Here is a 19,406-nt window from a genome sequence, read left to right as displayed (position 1 = left end):
CTTTCTAATTTAATTTCACTGTTACAACTGTGTCCAACATCGTGCCACCGTTCTAAAAACCCTTCTGTAATCCACCAAACTAAGAAAAACTTTCGATATTTTCCACAGAAATTTCAGAAACTTCCTATGCAGTCATCTTCACGTTCAACATCAGTGATATCAGCATGCCTGAGAGCACTGTCCTCATGAATGACACATACACCCAAGTGAAGAACTCTGTCAACATCGCTGTGAGTCAATTTCACTATACAAATTTTTCGATGTTGCGGCCTAACTCGCGTCAGAATGAGGGTTTTTTTTTCTTGATTGATCTTGTTCCTGAATCCACATATTCTACTGATCCGTTTCAGAACTGTGGCTTGACTAATTTAAGCTATATTATTAATTTTCATATTAATAATTACTTTTCTTATGCATTTTTGTTGAGCAATTTGACATGCTCTGCGTATCACACAACAGGGAGACAGAGAATATGTCATGATAATTTTAAAATGCAAGATTTGTGTATCTCAGTATTTTATATGTAACTAAATTGAAAATGTATTTGAGATTAGGGCAACATTGATTTGATAGTCAATTGATTCACTTAAATACCTTTTATTGTTAAATAAAATGTGTTATTAGAACTTAAACCCTTTGTTTCTGTCTCCAGCTAAACACACTGCTTAATGAACCTAGTGCAGATCTGTTTGAACCCCAGAGATCTGACTTCAGGTTAGTTCACAACAGAAACCATTTATTTTGTGAAATTTTTAACTTTCATGCCTTTGTGCAATAAATAGTGTTGTAATTATATTTCTTTCATTTTCTTGAACCAGAATGTTAGCAAACCAGGTTGAAGGTAACATGGAGTACAGCTTCCAAGAAGGAGACACCAAAACACCAATCACCTTCCTTAATGAGCTCAAGACACAGAGTGGTACGTTTAGTCACAGTATTGTGTATCTTAGCTCCTCTATTCCTTTTAATTGATAGTTTTTATTCTATTTTAATGTAACGTTCCTTTAACAAATTATTGTTCTTTCTTGTAGCCTCACCTACAACGGTTTCTCCAATGGCTACAAGTAATCTGATTGTGACTTCTGCAGCAACTCCTTCCAAAATGTATGTTAAATCCATAACAGATATGTTTCAAGTACACTTAAAAACTCTTTATTGATCTTCATTCAAAATTAATCAATATGATGATTTTTCCCTTCCAGTTCTACTTCTGCAGTGGTCTACAGCAGGATGGTGTTCAACTCCTCCTCTCCTGTCCCCACTGAGAGTTTGGTCCTCAATGCTACCAACACTTTGCTCAACTCTCGACGTGCAAACCTCAGTGATTCCATTAAAGTGCTGAACGTCACCTATGAGAGTATGTTTTCCTTTCTAATTTAATTTCACTGTTACAACTGTGTCCAACATCGTGCCACCGTTCTAAAAACCCTTCTGTAATCCACCAAACTAAGAAAAACTTTCGATATTTTCCACAGAAATTTCAGAAACTTCCTATGCAGTCATCTTCACGTTCAACATCAGTGATATCAGCATGCCTGAGAGCACTGTCCTCATGAATGACACATACACCCAAGTGAAGAACTCTGTCAACATCGCTGTGAGTCAATTTCACTATACAAATTTTTCGATGTTGCGGCCTAACTCGCGTCAGAATGAGGTTTTTTTTTTCTTGATTGATCTTGTTCCTGAATCCACATTTTCTACTGATCCGTTTCAGAACTGTGGCTTGACTAATTTAAGCTATATTATTAATTTTCATATTAATAATTACTTTTCTTATGCATTTTTGTTGAGCAATTTGACATGCTCTGCGTATCACACAACAGGGAGACAGAGAATATGTCATGATAATTTTAAAATGCAAGATTTGTGTATCTCAGTATTTTATATGTAACTAAATTGAAAATGTATTTGAGATTAGGGCAACATTGATTTGATAGTCAATTGATTCACTTAAATACCTTTTATTGTTAAATAAAATGTGTTATTAGAACTTAAACCCTTTGTTTCTGTCTCCAGCTAAACACACTGCTTAATGAACCTAGTGCAGATCTGTTTGAACCCCAGAGATCTGACTTCAGGTTAGTTCACAACAGAAACCATTTATTTTGTGAAATTTTTAACTTTCATGCCTTTGTGCAATAAATAGTGTTGTAATTATATTTCTTTCATTTTCTTGAACCAGAATGTTAGCAAACCAGGTTGAAGGTAACATGGAGTACAGCTTCCAAGAAGGAGACACCAAAACACCAATCACCTTCCTTAATGAGCTCAAGACACAGAGTGGTACGTTTAGTCACAGTATTGTGTATCTTAGCTCCTCTATTCCTTTTAATTGATAGTTTTTATTCTATTTTAATGTAACGTTCCTTTAACAAATTATTGTTCTTTCTTGTAGCCTCACCTACAACGGTTTCTCCAATGGCTACAAGTAATCTGATTGTGACTTCTGCAGCAACTCCTTCCAAAATGTATGTTAAATCCATAACAGATATGTTTCAAGTACACTTAAAAACTCTTTATTGATCTTCATTCAAAATTAATCAATATGATGATTTTTCCCTTCCAGTTCTACTTCTGCAGTGGTCTACAGCAGGATGGTGTTCAACTCCTCCTCTCCTGTCCCCACTGAGAGTTTGGTCCTCAATGCTACCAACACTTTGCTCAACTCTCGACGTGCAAACCTCAGTGATTCCATTAAAGTGCTGAACGTCACCTATGAGAGTATGTTTTCCTTTCTAATTTAATTTCACTGTTACAACTGTGTCCAACATCGTGCCACCGTTCTAAAAACCCTTCTGTAATCCACCAAACTAAGAAAAACTTTCGATATTTTCCACAGAAATTTCAGAAACTTCCTATGCAGTCATCTTCACGTTCAACATCAGTGATATCAGCATGCCTGAGAGCACTGTCCTCATGAATGACACATACACCCAAGTGAAGAACTCTGTCAACATCGCTGTGAGTCAATTTCACTATACAAATTTTTCGATGTTGCGGCCTAACTCGCGTCAGAATGAGGGTTTTTTTTTCTTGATTGATCTTGTTCCTGAATCCACATTTTCTACTGATCCGTTTCAGAACTGTGGCTTGACTAATTTAAGCTATATTATTAATTTTCATATTAATAATTACTTTTCTTATGCATTTTTGTTGAGCAATTTGACATGCTCTGCGTATCACACAACAGGGAGACAGAGAATATGTCATGATAATTTTAAAATGCAAGATTTGTGTATCTCAGTATTTTATATGTAACTAAATTGAAAATGTATTTGAGATTAGGGCAACATTGATTTGATAGTCAATTGATTCACTTAAATACCTTTTATTGTTAAATAAAATGTGTTATTAGAACTTAAACCCTTTGTTTCTGTCTCCAGCTAAACACACTGCTTAATGAACCTAGTGCAGATCTGTTTGAACCCCAGAGATCTGACTTCAGGTTAGTTCACAACAGAAACCATTTATTTTGTGAAATTTTTAACTTTCATGCCTTTGTGCAATAAATAGTGTTGTAATTATATTTCTTTCATTTTCTTGAACCAGAATGTTAGCAAACCAGGTTGAAGGTAACATGGAGTACAGCTTCCAAGAAGGAGACACCAAAACACCAATCACCTTCCTTAATGAGCTCAAGACACAGAGTGGTACGTTTAGTCACAGTATTGTGTATCTTAGCTCCTCTATTCCTTTTAATTGATAGTTTTTATTCTATTTTAATGTAACGTTCCTTTAACAAATTATTGTTCTTTCTTGTAGCCTCACCTACAACGGTTTCTCCAATGGCTACAAGTAATCTGATTGTGACTTCTGCAGCAACTCCTTCCAAAATGTATGTTAAATACATAACAGATATGTTTCAAGTACACTTAAAAAGCTCTTTATTGATCTTCATTCAAAATTAATCAATATGATGATTTTTCCCTTCCAGTTCTACTTCTGCAGTGGTCTACAGCAGGATGGTGTTCAACTCCTCCTCTCCTGTCCCCACTGAGAGTTTGGTCCTCAATGCTACCAACACTTTGCTCAACTCTCGACGTGCAAACCTCAGTGATTCCATTAAAGTGCTGAACGTCACCTATGAGAGTATGTTTTCCTTTCTAATTTAATTTCACTGTTACAACTGTGTCCAACATTGTGCCACCGTTCTAAAAACCCTTCTGTAATCCACCAAACTAAGAAAAACTATTCGATATTTTCCACAGAAATTTCAGAAACTTCCTATGCAGTCATCTTCACGTTCAACATCAGTGATATCAGCATGCCTGAGAGCACTGTCCTCATGAATGACACATACACCCAAGTGAAGAACTCTGTCAACATCGCTGTGAGTCAATTTCACTATACAAATTTTTCGATGTTGCGGCCTAACTCGCATCAGAATGAGGCTTTTTTTTTCTTGATTGATCTTGTTCCTGAATCCACATATTCTACTGATCCGTTTCAGAACTGTGGCTTGACTAATTTAAGCTATATTATTAATTTTCATATTAATAATTACTTTTCTTATGCATTTTTGTTGAGCAATTTGACATGCTCTGCGTATCACACAACAGGGAGACAGAGAATATGTCATGATAATTTTAAAATGCAAGATTTGTGTATCTCAGTATTTTATATGTAACTAAATTGAAAATGTATTTGAGATTAGGGCAACATTGATTTGATAGTCAATTGATTCACTTAAATACCTTTTATTGTTAAATAAAATGTGTTATTAGAACTTAAACCCTTTGTTTCTGTCTCCAGCTAAACACACTGCTTAATGAACCTAGTGCAGATCTGTTTGAACCCCAGAGATCTGACTTCAGGTTAGTTCACAACAGAAACCATTTATTTTGTGAAATTTTTAACTTTCATGCCTTTGTGCAATAAATAGTGTTGTAATTATATTTCCTTTATTTTCTTGAACCAGAATGTTAGCAAACCAGGTTGAAGGTAACATGGAGTACAGCTTCCAAGAAGGAGACACCAAAACACCAATCACCTTCCTTAATGAGCTCAAGACACAGAGTGGTACGTTTAGTCACAGTATTGTGTATCTTAGCTCCTCTATTCCTTTTAATTGATAGTTTTTATTCTATTTTAATGTAACGTTCCTTTAACAAATTATTGTTCTTTCTTGTAGCCTCACCTACAACGGTTTCTCCAATGGCTACAAGTAATCTGATTGTGACTTCTGCAGCAACTCCTTCCAAAATGTATGTTAAATACATAACAGATATGTTTCAAGTACACTTAAAAGCTCTTTATTGATCTTCATTCAAAATTAATCAATATGATGATTTTTCCCTTCCAGTTCTACTTCTGCAGTGGTCTACAGCAGGATGGTGTTCAACTCCTCCTCTCCTGTCCCCACTGAGAGTTTGGTCCTCAATGCTACCAACACTTTGCTCAACTCTCGACGTGCAAACCTCAGTGATTCCATTAAAGTGCTGAACGTCACCTATGAGAGTATGTTTTCCTTTCTAATTTAATTTCACTGTTACAACTGTGTCCAACATTGTGCCACCGTTCTAAAAACCCTTCTGTAATCCACCAAACTAAGAAAAACTATTCGATATTTTCCACAGAAATTTCAGAAACTTCCTATGCAGTCATCTTCACGTTCAACATCAGTGATATCAGCATGCCTGAGAGCACTGTCCTCATGAATGACACATACATCCAAGTGAAGAACTCTGTCAACATCGCTGTGAGTCAATTTCACTATACAAATTTTTCGATGTTGCGGCCTAACTCGCGTCAGAATGAGGTTTTTTTTTTCTTGATTGATCTTGTTCCTGAATCCACATTTTCTACTGATCCGTTTCAGAACTGTGGCTTGACTAATTTAAGCTATATTATTAATTTTCATATTAATAATTACTTTTCTTATGCATTTTTGTTGAGCAATTTGACATGCTCTGCGTATCACACAACAGGGAGACAGAGAATATGTCATGATAATTTTAAAATGCAAGATTTGTGTATCTCAGTATTTTATATGTAACTAAATTGAAAATGTATTTGAGATTAGGGCAACATTGATTTGATAGTCAATTGATTCACTTAAATACCTTTTATTGTTAAATAAAATGTGTTATTAGAACTTAAACCCTTTGTTTCTGTCTCCAGCTAAACACACTGCTTAATGAACCTAGTGCAGATCTGTTTGAACCCCAGAGATCTGACTTCAGGTTAGTTCACAACAGAAACCATTTATTTTGTGAAATTTTTAACTTTCATGCCTTTGTGCAATAAATGGTGTTGTAATTATATTTCCTTTCATTTTCTTGAACCAGAATGTTAGCAAACCAGGTTGAAGGTAACATGGAATACAGCTTCCAAGAAGGAGACACCAAAACACCAATCACCTTCCTTAATGAGCTCAAGACACAGAGTGGTACGTTTAGTCACAGTATTGTGTATCTTAGCTCCTCTATTCCTTTTAATTGATAGTTTTTATTCTATTTTAATGTAACGTTCCTTTAACAAATTATTGTTCTTTCTTGTAGCCTCACCTACAACGGTTTCTCCAATGGCTACAAGTAATCTGATTGTGACTTCTGCAGCAACTCCTTCCAAAATGTATGTTAAATACATAACAGATATGTTTCAAGTACACTTAAAAACTCTTTATTGATCTTCATTCAAAATTAATCAATATGATGATTTTTCCCTTCCAGTTCTACTTCTGCAGTGGTCTACAGCAGGATGGTGTTCAACTCCTCCTCTCCTGTCCCCACTGAGAGTTTGGTCCTCAATGCTACCAACACTTTGCTCAACTCTCGACGTGCAAACCTCAGTGATTCCATTAAAGTGCTGAACGTCACCTATGAGAGTATGTTTTCCTTTCTAATTTAATTTCACTGTTACAACTGTGTCCAACATCGTGCCACCGTTCTAAAAACCCTTCTGTAATCCACCAAACTAAGAAAAACTTTCGATATTTTCCACAGAAATTTCAGAAACTTCCTATGCAGTCATCTTCACGTTCAACATCAGTGATATCAGCATGCCTGAGAGCACTGTCCTCATGAATGACACATACACCCAAGTGAAGAACTCTGTCAACATCGCTGTGAGTCAATTTCACTATACAAATTTTTCGATGTTGCGGCCTAACTCGCGTCAGAATGAGGTTTTTTTTTTCTTGATTGATCTTGTTCCTGAATCCACATATTCTACTGATCCGTTTCAGAACTGTGGCTTGACTAATTTAAGCTATATTATTAATTTTCATATTAATAATTACTTTTCTTATGCATTTTTGTTGAGCAATTTGACATGCTCTGCGTATCACACAACAGGGAGACAGAGAATATGTCATGATAATTTTAAAATGCAAGATTTGTGTATCTCAGTATTTTATATGTAACTAAATTGAAAATGTATTTGAGATTAGGGCAACATTGATTTGATAGTCAATTGATTCACTTAAATACCTTTTATTGTTAAATAAAATGTGTTATTAGAACTTAAACCCTTTGTTTCTGTCTCCAGCTAAACACACTGCTTAATGAACCTAGTGCAGATCTGTTTGAACCCCAGAGATCTGACTTCAGGTTAGTTCACAACAGAAACCATTTATTTTGTGAAATTTTTAACTTTCATGCCTTTGTGCAATAAATGGTGTTGTAATTATATTTCCTTTCATTTTCTTGAACCAGAATGTTAGCAAACCAGGTTGAAGGTAACATGGAATACAGCTTCCAAGAAGGAGACACCAAAACACCAATCACCTTCCTTAATAAGCTCAAGACACAGAGTGGTACGTTTAGTCACAGTATTGTGTATCTTAGCTCCTCTATTCCTTTTAATTGATAGTTTTTATTCTATTTTAATGTAACGTTCCTTTAACAAATTATTGTTCTTTCTTGTAGCCTCACCTACAACGGTTTCTCCAATGGCTACAAGTAATCTGATTGTGACTTCTGCAGCAACTCCTTCCAAAATGTATGTTAAATCCATAACAGATATGTGTAAAGTTCAGTTAAAAACTCTTTATTGATCTTCATTCAAAATTAATCAATATGATGATTTTTCCCTTCCAGTTCTACTTCTGCAGTGGTCTACAGCAGGCTGGTGTTCAACTCCTCCTCTCCTGTCCCCACTGAGAGTTTGGTCCTCAATGCTACCAACACTTTGCTCAACTCTCGACGTGCAAACCTCAGTGATTCTACTAAAGTGCTGAACGTCACCTATGAGAGTATGTTTTCCTCTCTAATTTAACTACACTGTTACAACTGTGTCCAACATTGTACCACCATTCTAAAAAACATTCTGTAATCCACCAAACTAAAAACTATTCGATATTTTCCACAGAAATTTCAGAAACTTCCTATGCAGTCATCTTCACATTCAACGTCAGTAATATCAGCATGCCTGAGAGCACTGTCCTCATGAACGACACATACACCCAAGTGAAGAACTCTGTCAACATCGCTGTGAGTCTACATCATTACACATTTTTCCAATGTTGGGGCCTAAATCACCTCAGAATGAGGGTGTAGTTTATTTCTGATTGATCTTGTTCTTGCTTCGACATATCTTACTGATCCGTTTAAGACTTGTGGCACAACTAATCTAATAATTAGTTTTCTAATGCATATTACTGAGCAATTTGACAAGCTCTGTGTATCACTCAAAAAATGATACATGGAATAAATCATGATCATTTTTAAATGCAAGATTTTATTAGATTGTCAACTGGTTAATTTAAATACTTTTTATTGTTTAATAAAATGTGTTGTTAGAACTCTATATTTCTGTCTCCAGCTAAACACATTGCTTAATGAACCTGGTGCAGATCTGTTTGAACCCCAGAGATCTGACTTCAGGTTAGTTCGCAACAGAATTGATTTATGTTCTGAAATTTCTAACTTTCGTTTTTATTGTGCAGTAAACAGTGTTATAATTATATTTCTGTCATTTGCTTTGAACAGAATGTTAGCAAACCAAGTTGAAAGTAACATGGAGTACAGCTTCCAAGATGGAGACACCAAAACACCAATCAGTTTCCTCAATGAGCTCAAGACACAGAGTGGTGAGTTAAAATACAATATCTTTATCTCAATAGGTCTCTTACATTTAGTTTTTATTTAAAGTTTTATAGAATTCACCTATTACTCATTCTTAATCTGTTTCTGCCTTATTCACAGATATTTTTACTTACGGTATGTTTTGTATTAATATATTTCAAATATGTTTATAGGTGACACACCCACCGTGCCCCCCACAGCAAGCACAGCTTTGCAGAGCACAACAGTTCTAACTCCGGAGATTATGACAACTTCAGTTCTGGAGAAAACTACATCTACAATTATGGAGATCACAACATCTCCCACTCTGGAGATCACGACAGCTCCAACTCTGGAGATCACAACAGCTTCACCTCAGCAGATCACAGCAGCTCCAACTTTGTAAGTGTAAATAATTACGTTAAATAAAAAACTTCACTATGTGTTGTGCATGTATGTTTTCTCACATGTGTGTCTGTTTTCTTCATTCCATTACATTAATGATATACTGTATTTTAAGTGTGATATAATTGTGAGATCATTTTCAGTGGAATGACACAATGTTACCAAATGTGATTGTTCTCTTCATCACCATCTCATTCTCCATTTCTCCATGTAATATAGAAATCTTACCTTCTGTCCTTTTCCAGAATGGGGAGTGTGCTGATTTATATCCGCTTGGTGTTTAAGAACCTGACCACTCTACCCAGTGAGGCAGAGGTTCTTAATGCTGCTAATACTCTGCTGGACTCAGGTGTCAGAATGAAGCGAGATGTCAGCACACAAAAACTGAATAACCCAGTTAGCATCCAGAATGTCACCTATCAAAGTGAGTTTCCTTTCTGGATTAGAGTGTCAACTTTGTAGTAAATTTAAAATGTTGTTTTTCTGCTGAGAGCCCACATATTCACCTAAGAAATGGCCTTAAACAGCTAATTCAATATTAGAAATAGTCAAATTTAACATTTGTTTGTAATCTGTTAAATAACTCCATTTTCTTTTTAGAAACGAGCAGCAACTCATACACTATCAGCTTTGCTTTCAAAATCAGCAATGTGAGCATTTCTAAGAACATTGAACTGAGGAATGAAACATATGATGCAATCCAAAACACCATTAATGGCCTGGTGAGTGTCAGACTCTTCCTCTAGCCTAAATCTGTGAGCAAAACAAAAAACGTTCCTATTCTGAACCTATTCTTTTTGAAATATACACAAATTATACTTTGTAGCTCATAACTGATTTTTATTTTATCTTCAGCTGAACAAAATACTAAATGACCCAAATGCTACACCATTTGTCTTCCAACGAGCAAACTACACGTAAGTAATAATTCAACATTTACGGAATTGAATCTGTCAGCAAACATGAACTGAGAATGTTCACAGACAATATTAAATGACTCATTTCACTTGGTTTCTTTGTTCTTTCTAGGGGTAATGATACTGTGATTCAGGCTGATGCAGAATACATCTTTATGGAAGGAGATATCAAGACACCAAGTGGATTTCTGAAGGAAATACTCAAAATTAGTGGATTAGCTGGAGGAGGGTTTCCAGGTTGGGCCCTAGCCATCATTATCCCCTGTGGTATAGCCATCATTCTTGTACCCTGCTGGATTATACTCTGTGTAAGTTCTTCAAGAGTGCTTGCATTTTAAATAAAAGCAGTTAGTAACTGAAAGGGTTAGATAAAAAAAAGATTTGATTAAAACATTTAATGGAAAGCACTGTTAGTATAAGGAAACTGCTAAAAAAATAATAATATAAAGATGTTTTAGTTGAATATCTCATAAATTCATTCCAGACATTTACTTCATCTTTCCTTGGAAGGAATCAAACTGCGACATTTTCCAGAGAGTAAAAAATCATGTGTGGAAGCACTTTAAATGATTGGACTCCCTTTCTAATTAAAAAGCAGGTTTAAAACTTGACAGCACAAACAACAGATCTGTTTATTTCTGCAAAATTATAATCAAAAGTTTTTACCACTGTGTCAGAGAAGACTCTCCTCCACACACTATTAGTATGGCACAGGAGCGGCACTGCAACTAGTACACCAAAAAGATCATCAAATTTTAACTTAGCTTCAATTTAGTTTATAACATCGAAAGTAAAATGAAGTTCACACTTGCACAAGTGGAAAAAAAATACACTCTACATTGGGGTGGGCAACACAGCAAAAACATAATATCATGAAACCTAAAGATATTTCATGAGACAGACAAGAAGCCCCAGTATTTTTACATTAAATATAATACTTTATAAAACTATGACAAAGAATACTATAAAAAAAAAATTCATGTGTTGCGCTGCAATAAATCCAATTAAATATGATTATTTATGCTCTCTATTTAATGACACATGCAGACGGAATAGATCATGATAATGATAAAATATCAGCGTGGATGAAAACTCTGATGCATTCATTAAAATGGAAGTTTATCTTTTCTGTTTGACAACCGACTAAAAATGCTTAAAATTTGATTGATTTTTTGGGTGATTTTGAGAATGAGTAATTGGATACTTGTTCAACAATATCGATGAGTATTCAGTAAGCCTGAGTAAGAATGAAAATGCTGTTAGGGCCAGTTAGTGATTAATGCATTATATAACACTTTAATTATAAATGATAAGCATAATATATAAATAATATATACATAGTATTCTTAATATTTTTAATGTTTTTTTCCTGCAGATAATGCTTTCTGGTTGCTGTGGAGCCGTTCGAAGGCGCTGGCATAGACGGCGGTCATACAACGTGCAGTATCCAATACACAACAGCCTCTTCTAAAGAACGAGTTCATCACGTAACAACACCTTACATAAATTTAAAGCCTGTTATGGTGAATAAATACCAGTTCTGTAAAAATATCTATATGTTTACTTCTATACTATCTGGAGTAATATGGTGAATGTTAAAAATTTGGTTCTGTACATCTGTAGTGTATCTCTTTAATTTCTTGTAAGTGTTTTAGTAAATGTTATGTTTTGTGCCTGTATTGCTGGATTTATACAGGATGTATGTTACATTTTCAGAGAAATATAATTTAATGAATGTATAAAATCATGAACATTTTTTCATTTATTTAATTAATTTATTTTCCAGTATCAGTATTTCATGTTAATTTATTAATTAAATCAAAATTTTGTACTACACATTTCATTCCAAACAGAGGGAAATGTCTGAAGTACTGTTATTTATTTATATTGCACTTTATCTACATGGCGACAACAAATTAATTTGATTACTTTTCTATGTATTATGAAATGAGAGTCACTGTTCTCAAAAACATTCTTCTCTTTATATCATTAAAATGAGTATTTATCACTAATTTTGATGTTTTTTGTACTTTCTGCATTGTATGCATTTCTCCACCAATTTTTAAATTGGTAAATTTAAAAGCATTACGGAAGATCTAATCATAATTGTCAGTTTTGATGATTTTTCAAGATTGACAAGATTAACAACTAAGAATTGCCACAATGATCAACAATTACAGTTATTTTACGATTATCATGCATAACGTATTTTTTCATTATAATTAAATTTTTAAAAACATTCAGCTTAGCATATGAGTTCAACTGGTGCACAAATTGCTCTATAAGTATCAAAACACTGTAGAATCATCTCAAAATTATTCCATTAAAAGACTAGATGTTCTGGAAAAAAGATACATTTTCAATCACAGAACTAATAAGCCTATCTAAGAAATACTAACAACAGTTAAGATTAAAGTAGATGCATTGTTTTTGTAAATCTATTAAGTAGTAAAGACTTAAACCGTATTTTGTTTCGTATTGTAATTATTATTATATATTTTTTTTTGGTACATCATGTAAATGATTTTTTTTTAACAGCTCATTACATCACCAGGAAACCTTTACATACGTTACAAAAAAGAATGGTGCCTACAGTCTACTGTATAGGAACCAATGCAGTGATAGACACCAGGATATACTTTACAAAATCTAGCAAACATTAACTGCCTAATATGAGTATTACTCCAATCGCAAGTTTTTTCTTCAGGGTTGTTTTTTTTTTTGTATTTATTTTTTTTATTTATAATTTATAACTGTTTTTTTTTATTTATAACTGTTGTGCACCTTTTTTTCATTTGTTCCTTTCCCCATCCCTCCATTCTTCCATAAACTGCTATTACTCTTCCATAAACTGATTTGAGTCCAGCTATACTGTTTGCTTAATTAATCATTTACCTATTTATTTATGTTTATTTTTAGCTGAAAATGTGTTAAAACCTACACTAAATCAAATGATAGTTTCAAATTGATTTCATTTCTTTTACCCCTTCCTCCCTCTTTCTCTCTCTCTTTCTCTGTTTTTGCTTGTTTCTTAGCATCTCTGTCCTCACTGATTACTGAAAAAGCACAAATTAAACATACGTTATAAAAGGTTGTTTCTACCAAACCCTAGCTAACGAGAAAGGCAACATACAGTTACTGAGACAAAATACAGCCTAACGTTAACATACCTGCTGATTTCTTAATAATGTTAACTGCTTGATACTATACCATAAATATGCTAGTTAACAGTGAACTTTCTTATGCTGGCTATAGTATGTTATTTGTAGGTAACACAGTAATGTTACAACTTTAATTTCTCATCTAATCACTACTGACAACGGAGCCTGTAGCCTGAACTGAGCAGCTACTGGAATTAGAATAAACATGCTAATTCAGCCAGCAACATTGGGAGCAGTTCAAACAAAAAAATGAAATATAGGGGTTTGCATGTTAATTGCGCTCATAAACTCTACATTTTTACCACAGCAATGTTATATGTTAACCTACAGCATGTGTGCTGCATACCTGAACATCTCAAGAAGTCAAAGTTACACTTGTTCTCAGGGCACTGTAGAGATAAACAGAGCGGGCAGTAAAGTATAAGGCAGTTCTGAGGTCAGCTGAGAACCAGTGACTGCTCATTGGGCAGTTACATCGCTTTGTCCACACTGAATCTAATAAAACCTTCAGATATTTCTGAAGACCTCTGTGTCCTAGTTCTAGTTACGAACATGACGCTGATTACGTACTGAAGCCATCAGCAACTATTGCTAAGCAGTGATTGGAGGGTTGAGGAAAATAAAGTGGAGCTTGGCAGATTTTGATTGGCCATAACGCAGTGACAGTGCTCATAGAAAACAAATCAAATTTTATATCATAAAAAATGACGCATAATAAATATTTTTTCCCATTTGGGTAGGTCTGTGGCACTGTGGCTGACTACCCAAGTAAACTACCACAACAAGGGCGCTTATTCCACATTTAATGTCATGAATGGATAAAAGTGGAAAAAAAACAGACCTCGGTGTCCTCATAGCTAGTTACGGCAATGCAGTAAATGCTTTGTTTACCTGCTTTGCAGCATTTGGCTACACATTCTCATCCACATCATACCTAATTTCCTCTTTCGCTCATATACAATGCTGGGCCCACAATGGACCATCTTCAAAGTAACTCCAGAAGTGATCCCTTCTTACAGAAGGATAACACTTAAGCTTAGATGGTAATCAGTTGTGATAACCAAATTTAAATTATCCCATGGGTTTAATGGGTGTCTGCCTGTAGCCCAAGCCACTTGTTACTGTGTTACAGTCAATCACAATCCTGACTCTTTTCTTCTCTGAAAGTTTGCTTAATTTCTTTTACAATCATTGGTTTAGCAATCAGTCTTATGTCCTCCATTACCTTACTTTAAGCAGTAAGCTCGCAAATTTTGAAACTCCAGATATTCAAAAAATGCCTATGGATTTAGCTATGGCCTTTTGTGACACAGATAGGCCTTATGGCAGCACTGGTGGCAGTGTGTTCAATAGATAGTATTGGACTGATGTCATACTTGTTGCCACTTCCATATTGTCAACATACCACCAATAAAAAATAGCCATGGTTTGTTGCATGGTTCATGGTTAGAGTAACAACAGCAATGAAAAACAAAACGCTGTAAGCTTTTTACAGTATCCTGGCATTCTGATGACGTGAGGGGAAAGAGCCTGAAGAGCTGAGCCAGCGAAAGAGATATCTTTGGATAACGAGAATGAACAGGAAAAACTTTCATTCATCTCCCTATACCAAAGCGTGCTCTCATCATTTGGTCACAGGTAGACAGTTAGGTGAAGGATGAATTCTGTAGTTTTGCCCCTTTCAACACAGGGCAATTCACATTTTCAAGTGTTAAGAATTGTTCTTGATTGACAAATGACACTGATTGATGACTGACTTAGGCAATCTACATATTTATGTCTATACATCTTATGCTTTAGCTAGATAATGCAAAGTACAATGTAACTTAATCTAATATCAAGATAACACTGATTAACCCCATCTTAGATAGTTTGCCATTATTCACTTTCACGATTACAACAACATTTGATGATGTAGCTGATAGTACAAAAGATAGAATATCACCAACCCTGATGATTTTAGTGATTTGTATGCTTTTGGCTCATGCAATGAGTAAGCTGATGCAGTATTTAATTACAGGTGTCTGGATATGCAATCGCAGGTAATAACATAATCGGGACTCAAAGATAACTTATCAGATTTTGTAAGGATCAATACCTCTGACCAAACTGACTTTTTCTTGATATCTTAGTTTGAAAGCCATATCTGGTATTTAACACACATGCTGACAGAGCATAACAATATAGCCAATGGACACTTTTCTAGGTATTGCCTTCAGGGTAACTTTAGTCAGCAGCAGTGAAATGCTGACGCAAAGGTACTTCTCCTCCATATGACAAAGTTTATTCCTTCGTCCCTCCCAATTGCCGAAACCAATTTTATTTCTCCTCCTTGTCAGCTGAGAACCCTTCGAAACTGACATAAAGTTGTTTTGCTGCAATGTAGTTTTACATGATAACAAGAGAAAAAAGGAGAATAAAGGATAAAGGATAGATGAAATCTAATGTACAATAAGAGAGAATGTACAAATCACAAGACAGAAGAAGGTCACAACTAAGTACTTGTCTAACAGTTTTAAACAAAGAATTGTAAACCGCTAAGGTTTTCAGGGCTCTTTTGTTTGTAGATAGTGATATTATATCAATGTACAGTTTCATTTCCTTCTTGAAGATATGAAAATGTGATTTGTTTTTTGTGAATTTGTATTTATAAATATGAAATTGTAATAAATAGTATTACATTTATGAGGAAAAACATTCTTTTTTGTGCTGTTAACATGCATGGCACCCATATAAAATATTTCTGAGGAAAGGGAAAAGTTATGTTAGATATTGCTGCCTATAAAAGTGTTAATTTCTAACAGCAGTCATCAGTCATGATTGGTTAACCTAAATACTTCTGTCCAATTTCTTTTTTTTTTCTTTATATTCAGTACTCACTTCCCACTTTATTAGAAACAACTAGACTGCATTATACCTTTTTTTAAAAAAATCTGAATGGAGATCGAGGAGGACTGGGAGTTCCAGCTGTTGAGTAAAGGACTGAAGTCTCTGGAGTGGCAAATGAACAGAAAACTTGCCTAAAAGCAGCCTGGGACGTCTCCTGTTTTGCTGGTGTGACTGATCTACTGGCCATTCCACAAGTAACATTTAACATTGTCCAACTTGATTAATATTAATGTTAAATCAAAGTGTTCGAGAACAGAAAGTCCTAAAATACCAGGGTGGCCCTTTTAAATGTTAGAGATCTGACTAATAAGACTTTTATTGTAAATTATCTTACATACGAGCTAAAATTAGAAAAGCACTTGGCACCCCAGGATGACCTCTTGCCGTACTCTTTGCCTCTTCTTCTCTGGGCAATGCGTCTTTTCTTTTGCACGCTATACACAACATTCAATTATTATTATTATTATTATTATTATTATTATTATTATTATTATTATTATTATTGTTATTAGTAGTAGTAGTAGTATTGTTCCCCCATTTTAGTGAAGAGAATATAAGTGTATTAGGAATGTATTGCATTCATTAAAAAAAAGCACTGTATACAAATTCTCTAAATGCTTTCTGCTTTTACATTTTCATTACATATCTGCATAAAAAAACATACATAGATGTGTACATTGCATGTACACCTTTTTCAATGTGAATGCAGTCAGATAAGGAATGTCAAGAAGACATCAGATGGGCAGGACATGATAAAAAAATTAGTTTCGTGTGACTATTGACTTAAAGGGTCTGTTAACTTTGCAGCTATAATTCTAAACTAAAGAAACAAAATTTGGACATCAAATAAATACAAGGTACAAGGTCTATCTTTCTACATTCTGTATTTGTTTTTTGTTTGTCAATGTCTTCTACTGTACATCAAACAGTCAGAGAAGGGCACAATTACTGATTATCAGGGACAGTGTTTAACCTGAATTTATTCCAGAGTTTCTTTTCTCACAATGGTTGCCCTTGCTCTGGGAAGGAGAGGCAGGTGTACGGGCACGCCTCAGAATTGTGAATTTCGTACCTCTTTACCATCATTGTTACTTTTCAGTCTGCAATCTTTATGCAACAGAGCGGAAGAACTACTTCTGCTCAACAAAACCAACAAGGACTTTTCAACCTCATCTGCCATCTGTTTTACAGAGATCTGGCTTTCTGATCTGAACCCAGACAGTTAGCTGCACCTTCCCGGCTTCCAGCTGCACAGAGCGGGTCGAGACACATAGATAACCACTAAAACCAAGGGAGGAGGAATCTGCTTCTATGTCAACAAATGCTTGTGTAAAGACATCATGGTACTGTTAAAATCATGCAGTCCCTATCTAGAGTTACTTTTTTATTTTCATATTGCTGCTAACATAACATCAGTTTGGGAAGGCCTATGAGAGATCACCAACTACAAAGTAAGAAAAACCTCCCTTCTCCTGAATGACTGCCAGTTCACCAACGAACTGAATGAGTTCTACTGCAGTTTAGAATAAACAAAGGATAATCATCAGCCTTTTTCTCCTAGTCCCCTGCCATCTCCCTTGACCCTGGCTCTCTCACTATCATTGAGCAGGATGTCAACAGACTCTTCAGTAGACAAAGGTGAGAAAAGCTTCAGATCCTGATTTAGCCTCTCCATCCACCCTCAAGCTCTGCTGTCATCAACTAGCACTAGTTGTTCCCTGTTACTTCAAAACCTCTAACATTGTTCCAGTCCCAAAAAAACAAACATTACTGAACTAAAGGACTACAGGCCAGTCACTCTGCCTTATGTAGTTTTGAAGGTTTCTGAACACCTGGTCTTAGCCCACCTGAAGGCTATTACAAACCCTCTGCTGGATCCCCTGCAGTTTGCATACAGAGCAAACAGGTCTGTTCATGATGCTGTCACACTTCCTACAACAGCATCTCAACAGTCTTGGAACCTACGCTAGAGGTCTGTTTGTGGACTTAGATTCAACACTATAGTGTCAGAGCTGCTGCAGGTCAAACTGTCCCAGCTGTCTGTTCCATCTGCCAGTGGATCATGGATTTCCTGACAAATAGGAGACAGCAGGTGCAGCTTATGAAGATGAGTACTGGAGGGTCCAAAGTTGTGTGTTTTTACTGCTTTTCTTCAGTCTCTACACCAATGACTGCATCTCCAAAGAACCAGCTGTGAAGATGAGACCTCTGTGGTGGGCCTCACAGCCGGTGGTGATGAGTCTGTCTACAGAAAGGAGGTTGAGTAGCTGGTCTCCTGTTGCAGCAGCAATCATCTGCTGCTGAACATGCAAAGACTGTAGAGATGGTGGTAAACTTCAGTCGCACCCCCCCCTCTCCCTACCCAGCCTCGACATCAATGGCTCTGTGGAACAGGAACACTGTCTCCGTAGCCAGAAGGGCCCATCCTCACATTATTCAAAACCATCTGGTTTGGTTCCTCCACCTCACAAGAATGATCCAAACTCCAGGGCATATTTTTTCATATTCTTTATTCTATTTATTGTATTTTTATTTTGTTTGTCCCTTAGTTAAATATTTGTTAACAGTCTGTGTGCTTGTCTGGTGTGTTCAGTATGTTACATGTCATACATGTGTGCACACACCAAGACACACTGTATAACATACTTGGCAAAATAAATTGATTTTGATATCTTGGATGATCAACTGCATTTGTGGTACGTGGATGATCATGTAAATTTGAATTTTTGCTATTCCTTTAAACTATTCTTTTAAAGGGAATAAGAGGAGTGCATCTGATTGTCTCTTGCTGCACATCTAACCATGCCTTTTGATAATCTATTTGCTCTAACTCCGCCACTGTTTACAGTTGCGCTGCCCTGTGCTGAAAATTTATACTTTATTTTTCCACTTGCACTACGACCACAAATATAGACCCCATGGTCTTCTACTTACCTTTAACTTTCTTTTCGTTTTTACCTTCATTTTCTTTTTTTTTTGCCTCTGCGGTAAAATGGATTCCTTGAAGGTTTTTGTATACCTTCAGA

General features: G+C 35.4%; 1 protein-coding gene across 1 annotated transcript in view; it reads left to right on the top strand.

Annotated features, from left to right (window-relative positions):
* The window catches only part of LOC118810746 (mucin-17-like), a 72,786-nt gene extending 60,444 nt beyond the window's left edge, over window positions 1–12,342 (top strand). Inside the window, 39 exon segments of the mRNA XM_036574772.1 lie at window positions 109–230; window positions 653–714; window positions 819–919; window positions 1,032–1,104; window positions 1,203–1,357; window positions 1,476–1,597; window positions 2,020–2,081; window positions 2,186–2,286; window positions 2,399–2,471; window positions 2,570–2,724; window positions 2,843–2,964; window positions 3,387–3,448; window positions 3,553–3,653; window positions 3,766–3,838; window positions 3,938–4,092; window positions 4,212–4,333; window positions 4,756–4,817; window positions 4,922–5,022; window positions 5,135–5,207; window positions 5,306–5,460; window positions 5,580–5,701; window positions 6,124–6,185; window positions 6,291–6,391; window positions 6,504–6,576; window positions 6,675–6,829; window positions 6,948–7,069; window positions 7,492–7,553; window positions 7,659–7,759; window positions 7,872–7,944; window positions 8,043–8,197; window positions 8,314–8,435; window positions 8,767–8,828; window positions 8,934–9,034; window positions 9,203–9,410; window positions 9,659–9,837; window positions 10,014–10,135; window positions 10,269–10,330; window positions 10,443–10,638; window positions 11,706–12,342. Coding sequence (XP_036430665.1) covers window positions 109–230; window positions 653–714; window positions 819–919; window positions 1,032–1,104; window positions 1,203–1,357; window positions 1,476–1,597; window positions 2,020–2,081; window positions 2,186–2,286; window positions 2,399–2,471; window positions 2,570–2,724; window positions 2,843–2,964; window positions 3,387–3,448; window positions 3,553–3,653; window positions 3,766–3,838; window positions 3,938–4,092; window positions 4,212–4,333; window positions 4,756–4,817; window positions 4,922–5,022; window positions 5,135–5,207; window positions 5,306–5,460; window positions 5,580–5,701; window positions 6,124–6,185; window positions 6,291–6,391; window positions 6,504–6,576; window positions 6,675–6,829; window positions 6,948–7,069; window positions 7,492–7,553; window positions 7,659–7,759; window positions 7,872–7,944; window positions 8,043–8,197; window positions 8,314–8,435; window positions 8,767–8,828; window positions 8,934–9,034; window positions 9,203–9,410; window positions 9,659–9,837; window positions 10,014–10,135; window positions 10,269–10,330; window positions 10,443–10,638; window positions 11,706–11,801 — 4,226 coding nt within the window. The 3' untranslated portion in view covers window positions 11,802–12,342.
* Window positions 12,343–19,406: the final 7,064 nt, after the last annotated feature.

This window comes from Colossoma macropomum, unplaced genomic scaffold, assembly GCF_904425465.1.
Source record: "Colossoma macropomum unplaced genomic scaffold, Colossoma_macropomum, whole genome shotgun sequence".
Lineage (NCBI taxonomy): Eukaryota > Metazoa > Chordata > Actinopteri > Characiformes > Serrasalmidae > Colossoma > Colossoma macropomum.
Note: the sequence above shows the minus strand (reverse complement) of the source record. Positions and strands in the feature narration are given on the sequence as shown.